General features: G+C 37.4%; 1 protein-coding gene across 2 annotated transcripts; it reads left to right on the top strand.

Moving 5' to 3' along the window:
* Window positions 1-227: 227 nt before the first annotated feature.
* On the top strand, window positions 228-6,048 carry LOC147550916 (RING/U-box superfamily protein). 2 transcript variants are annotated; one of them, XM_086672630.1, is made up of 9 exons: window positions 228-622; window positions 1,245-2,302; window positions 2,503-3,187; window positions 3,408-3,488; window positions 4,393-4,593; window positions 4,787-4,884; window positions 5,312-5,411; window positions 5,558-5,656; window positions 5,788-6,048. In XM_086672630.1, the coding sequence occupies exons 1-9, from the start codon at window positions 527-529 to the stop codon at window positions 5,848-5,850; spliced, it is 2,481 nt and encodes an 826-aa protein (XP_086528756.1). In that variant the 5' UTR covers window positions 228-526; the 3' UTR covers window positions 5,851-6,048. The 2 variants fall into 2 exon arrangements, 1 of the variants encoding a protein (XP_086528756.1); XR_015238976.1 differs by having other exon boundaries at window positions 270-622; window positions 4,787-5,165; window positions 5,233-5,411.

Here is a 6,048-nt window from a genome sequence, read left to right as displayed (position 1 = left end):
GTGCAATGGTTGGACACCCCCTCTTAAGCCTTTGAGGTCGTGGGATCGGGTCCCGGTGGAAGCAGTTTGCCATCAAAATTTATCTCATGTAATTTAGGTAATAAATAAAGTAAATAATGTAATAAATTTATCGGATTTTACGCCTCTTTAATGTTGTTAGTCTTTAGGTTTCTTTCATTAATGGTTCTCAGGCGGTTATAGTACTTATCACATTTTCATGATGTATAGAAACCAGGCTCAAAAAGAAAAAAAAAATGTTCCCTGAAAGTGTTAAAGGCGTCTCCTCAAATTTGAGGGAGAGTGTGTGTGTGGGAAACAGGCGCCTTTAACACTTACTCGGGCGCCTTTAAAACTTCCTATGCGAATATAGGGAACAAGATACCACGATGATCCGGAACAATATAGTCCGTCCATCACAATTGATGAACGGCCAATTTTACTTAGATAGAACACAGGCAAATAGGGTACACAGAAGGAGAGGGTTTCCATTCCTCTCTCTCTCTCTCTCTCTCTCTCTATACCTTGTATGGCTCCTTCCCCTTCGGATTGCCAATTCCTCGATTCTACTTCCAGATTATTTTCCTTCTTAGATCTCACAAACCAAGAGCATCACCACCCACAGGTATAATCTTCTGATTTCTACTCACTTTTGTTCTCTTAGGGTTTCAATTCATATTATGATTTACAAATTTTGAATGTGGGTATGTCAGTTTTGAGGTAATTTATTTAGGGTTATTATTCATTAGGTTCTGATTATATTATAATCGGTTGTTTTTTCTGTAAATTTTACCCTTTTAGACGAAATTTTCGGCATATCAGTTGATTTGGGGATTGCCCTAATATATTCTATTTGTTATGTTAATGGGTTTCATTCATCTTCCTTAGTGAGCAATTGATGTCAAGATTGAAACTTTAGGCTAGTTTTGTTCATTATTTACTTTTTAGGGGATTTAAATTTTAGGGTTTTTCAAGAGTCCCATTTGCTTCTATCCCCCATCTTGAGTTTTTAAAATTCATATAGGAGACCTTGCTTCATCTAGGTCTTTTTATTAGCAATGAAGGTGGGAGCAAAAGGAACAGAAAAATATTGGGATTGTATATAGCTTGAAATCGAAGTTCAATTTTTCCTACGATGCAGAAAATTTTAAAAAAAATGTGGATTTTAAAGTTTGCAGTTGACAAGAATTAGTTCCTATATGGATTGATTGTTTGTTCTTTTCTTTGTTGTTTTCAATCGGATGCAGAATATGGATGAAATCGACCTCGATCAGATTATGGAGGTTCCTGATACTCCTGATAGATTGGTGCGGAAAACAAATAGGGATCAAGTTCTCGCGAAAGAAATTACTCGATCGTCTGTAGATGATTCTGATAATTGTTATTTATTAGCTGACAGGTCTCCTAGTCAAGCAAGGAACTGTTCCAGACCGACCCACACAAACAGGAGCATCTTAAACAACAGAAGATTGCCTTCTCGTCGTTTGGGAGATCCTAGTTTCCGCAATGAAAGAGACCAAATGAATCGTGGAACTATCGTTCTATCAGATAGTCCAGATATTATTCCCAAGGGTTGTCGTTCTTCTAAGAGAACATTAAGTGACCAGAGCTTCAAGGAACCTGCAACTGTGTTCTCTTCACTTCCTCATGGTCATGGAGGAAATGGTGATAAAGTTACACTTGGGCGTGGTTCGACTGCTGATATATTATCCTCTGATCCAATAAATCAAGATAAAAACATGATGAAAACGACACCCCGAAATAGCTTTAACCGGGACACAGGTAAAGCTACTTGTACGGAAATTCCTTCTAAAGGGATCAAAAAAGGATTGATAAGATGTTCTTCGAGAGGTACTTCAAATCTTTCTATAGCATCTGATAATATGTTTGGGGAGAAAAGAAAAATAGATGGCAAGACACATATCCCTCCCAGTGAAATTTTGAATCATGGTAAAGGTATTCTTTTTTCCTGTAATTCTATATCTGACGGAGATCAAACCACGGTGAAATCTAGCACCTCAACTAGAAACACCGGGAAGAAGTTAGTACGCAATGGGTGTATATCTCCGAATAATATAGCGATGGCTAACCACACATCTGAGATTCATCCTCATAGTTCCAATGGTGGACAATGTGATAAGAGAGTGACCTCTAACGATAGAATTCCACACAAAATGCATAATACTGCCTCTAATTTTGAGGAGAATCAATCTATTAAAGCAGACAAGGTAAAAGGTAAAGGAGTAATGGTTGATCCACCTGACGCAAAATTTTGTGATGCCAAAACGTTACATTTTTCTGGCAGGTAAATTTGTATTCTCACTTACACCCTATGTTTCCGTTTGTCATTTGCCCCATTTAAATTGATTTTTAATTTTCCCAGGATCAATGTGATAACCCATTTACGTATTTGATTATATCACTCGGAATCCGTTTGGCAAGTTACAAGTTATTTGTATTGAGTATTATATCGGTATTCTTTTAACTGAAAGATGATTTTTACAGCTCCCTCAATTCTGTAGAAGAAGGTAGTGGAATTAGAGATTTCAGCAAGGATAATGTCAGATGCTCCAAAGAATTAGATGGTTGGAGAAGCACCCGCAATCGCCCAGGAGTGACATCTTCAGAGTCTTATGAAGTTGGGCATCTTTCTGCGGGAAGTAGTGGTTTCGATTCTTTAATTGATGAGGAAAATAGAACTCGTATTGGAACAACTGAATCTCGTCCCAGAATTGATGTTCTTGATGTTACAGAAGCTTTTCAGGACAAACCTGCAAACTCAGCTCAGGCATCTTCAACTATCACTCAGTTGATAGAAAATGGAAGGCATGGTAGAGGTAATAAACTCACTAAAAGACAGCGCAAGCAATCTTCAATTCGTAACAGTACTGGTGACTGCTCAACCTCAGATTTTGATGACTCGGAACTCTCTTATCATTGGTCTTCTCGTCAACCTGCAACTTCGAGATCAACTAGAAACCAAGATCCTCGTCCTAATGCCATCTCGACTCCAATTATAGAAATTGATGAGTTTTCCCCTGAAATAAGATGCAGAAACTCTGAAGGAACAAGTCGAATTGTCGATGGTGACTCAGATGCAAGATCAAGACAACTGGAAGCAGATGAAATGTTGGCTCGTGAACTTCAAGAACAGTTCTATCACGAGTTACCACAAGTTGGGGGTTTAGAGGTTTGTACTTATTCCCCATGTCGAATGTTCTCCTAATCTAATAGAAATTGTGTATCATATCTATTGTTGTTCCCCCCTTAAGTTGAATGGAATCCATTTATTAACTGATCAAGTTGAGATAGAGGCAAAGGGGTGTTCTGACTGGGTACTCTTGTTAAAAGAAAAAACTAGGTACACTTGACTTCTTCTGTACACTGAGAAAACATCTTTCCACCGACAGGATGATGCTAGTATAGCACGGAGACTGCAACAACAGGACACCCTGCGACTTTCTCTGGGAGGTTCACGTAGAGCAAATAGTGTAAGTGTGTTAAGTTCCGCATTCTCTATATTCTATGAGCACCATTACATGTGTATAACCTTAACTTTAATTGTTCTCTTTCACCTCTTTAGAACATAAATTTCTATTGCGTACAATGTTCAAGATAAATTAGAGGCAATCTAGATTGTAGTCGCAATTGGAGTATACAGAGCCAACCCTCTGGTTGTCGGGCCAATCCTGGATAACAGGCACTTCTGTTTGTGAAGTCTCAAGATGTATAGATTACTTAAATTTTTATTCCGACAACAAGGACATGTAGGCATGTAGCTTCAAGCATAACGATCAACTTGGATGTAAACTAACTCAAGAATCTTTACACTGACATGTATAATATTGAGTACCTGATCGGGGCTTGTTTATTGCTTCTGAGACTAATGCTGTTGAAAGATTCAGAAAACACGCAAGTGCTATCTGGTCACATATGAATACCAGATTGTTCTTAATAAATAATGGAAACCCAAACTGATGGCATTACTATTTTGCTTGGTTATGTGAAGATGTGCATATCAATTCTATAATTTTATGCCTTCGGCCATTGGAATAATGTTTTGGCACTTTCGGTCCTTGGAAAGAAAGTGATGACTATACTAAACCATTATTGTGCAATGCTAGGAAGAGAAAAAATTATACGTAGAGCTAAATTTGGGATGAACAGGTTTTCTTTGTTTCTGCTGTTAAAAGTATTGTTATGCAACACCCAAGTATAAGTAACACATACTTCCTGGTATTCCTTTTTTTTAACATATCATTGTATCATAATAACAACGATCGAGTGAGAATAAGATTGACTGTATTGGAGTTTCCTTTTTGTTCACCCCAGGGGTATTCTTTTCATATTTGTGTAATTCAATTGGAGAATAATTTCCTATTCTTTTTGTCACAGAGAGGCTCATCGACATCCGACCTATATCGGCAATATTCGTCAGAAACTTTTCCGAACTCATTATCGCGGACAAGTAGTCTTGCTCGAGGGTCTTTTCACAGAAGAACAGCTCGCTTAAGAAACAACCATAGGCAGTCTCCTACAGTTCCAGCATCCAGAGGAAGTCGCCCCCGGTTTTCCCGGAATATGGATATCGATACGGTACTGATTTCCACCTTATTCGTTTCATTTCTTTTTGTAACCAATGATGTAATGTTGTTTCTGAAATAGATGAAGTTCGTCTTGAAACTTGATCATTCATATGCTTCCACTCATGTACATTTGATTACATACATACGTGCACACGTATATACATGTATATGTGTTCTAATGTTGTACTCTCTTTGTCCTGTAGAGGATGCATATACTTGAAGCATTGGAAGCAGCAGTTAGTGATCGGGGTACCATGTCAGTTGTTGATCAGTTCTTACAAGTTCAGCGTGATTTTAACGAGTACGATTTCTTCCTTTTTATTTATTGACTGCATCTCTTGTCTCCTTGTAAGAATAGCAGTTTTAGATAACGGGATTTGGAATCCCATATTCCCGTGGTCCTCTACAACTACTTTTTTTTACTTCGTAGCTTTTATGTCTAATTGAATAAAAGAGGTATGTCTATACTACTGATCACAGTATATCCTGTTCTTAACTTGACGGTCACATTGCTAAGAACTGTTCCACCTATTGTTCTTGATGTTTGACGATGAGTTGAAAGTCATAGTGCGTAAAAGGAAAGTGGACAACTTGAGAAGTGTATGATTTAGTCAAATTATAGCATGAAAACTGTCTTTTTCTTTCTCAGGAACGAAGGAAAGTGGACAACTTGAGAAGTGTATGATTTAGTCAAATTATAGCATGAAAACGGTTTTTTTCTTTCTCAGGAACGATTATGAAATGTTGTTGGCCCTTGATGAGAACAATCACCAACATGTTGGGGCATCTGTAAACCAGATTAACGCCTTGCCACAGTCGACAGTTCAGGTAAAATCCTTTCCAAGTTTTCATTATTTTTATAAAATTAAACACTAAAAAACTTAATATGGATGTTGATCTGAAGAGAACAATTTTACATTCAACATTCTTCAAAATTGCTTCCTGTTTATTGATCCCGTGTTTGTCTATTACAGACCGAAAATCTCGAAGAAGCTTGTGCAATCTGCCTTGAAACGCCATCAGTTGGAGATACCATTCGCCATCTTCCTTGCTTTCACAAGTTCCACAAAGATGTATATCCTCCAGTGCATTTCTTACTAATGATAAAAAAAGTTCATCTTTTACGTTATTGAAATTGTTTTTCTTTCTTCAAGAAATTCATCCAAATGCTCACTTTTTTGTTTCTCATTTGCTGGCATGGCAGTGTATTGATCAGTGGCTTGGGAGAAGTACATCATGTCCTGTTTGTAAGTCGGGCATAAGTTGATTCTTACCATCGTTATCAAACCATTCGTCGCAGTTTCTTAGTTAGATCTGCAATTATAGTATTTCCCAATACTTGCTTCTTTGGATACTTTTTGTGTTATGGGTTCATCTGAAATTAGATTCTCAACTTTCTTGATATGAAACCTGATTCGCTTGATGTAGAACCACTTGGAATATATTTTTGATGTTTTTTTACTAA

The sequence above is a fragment of the Eschscholzia californica genome, unplaced genomic scaffold (assembly GCF_041429995.1).
Source record: "Eschscholzia californica isolate CP2 unplaced genomic scaffold, dmEscCali1.0.p SCAF_3, whole genome shotgun sequence".
Taxonomy (NCBI): domain Eukaryota; kingdom Viridiplantae; phylum Streptophyta; class Magnoliopsida; order Ranunculales; family Papaveraceae; genus Eschscholzia; species Eschscholzia californica.
Note: the sequence above shows the minus strand (reverse complement) of the source record. Positions and strands in the feature narration are given on the sequence as shown.

What these genes read in the sequence shown, in the direction of transcription:
- LOC147550916 (XM_086672630.1), top strand. Translation starts at nt 527, where the DNA reads ATGGCTCCTTCCCCTTCGGATTGCCAATTCCTCGATTCTACTTCCAGA. An exon ending in TGCCACAGTCGACAGTTCAG is followed by an intron (nt 5,412 to 5,557) that starts GTAAAATCCTTT and finishes TGTCTATTACAG; the next exon opens with ACCGAAAATCTCGAAGAAGC. An exon ending in TTCACAAGTTCCACAAAGAT is followed by an intron (nt 5,657 to 5,787) that starts GTATATCCTCCA and finishes CTGGCATGGCAG; the next exon opens with TGTATTGATCAGTGGCTTGG.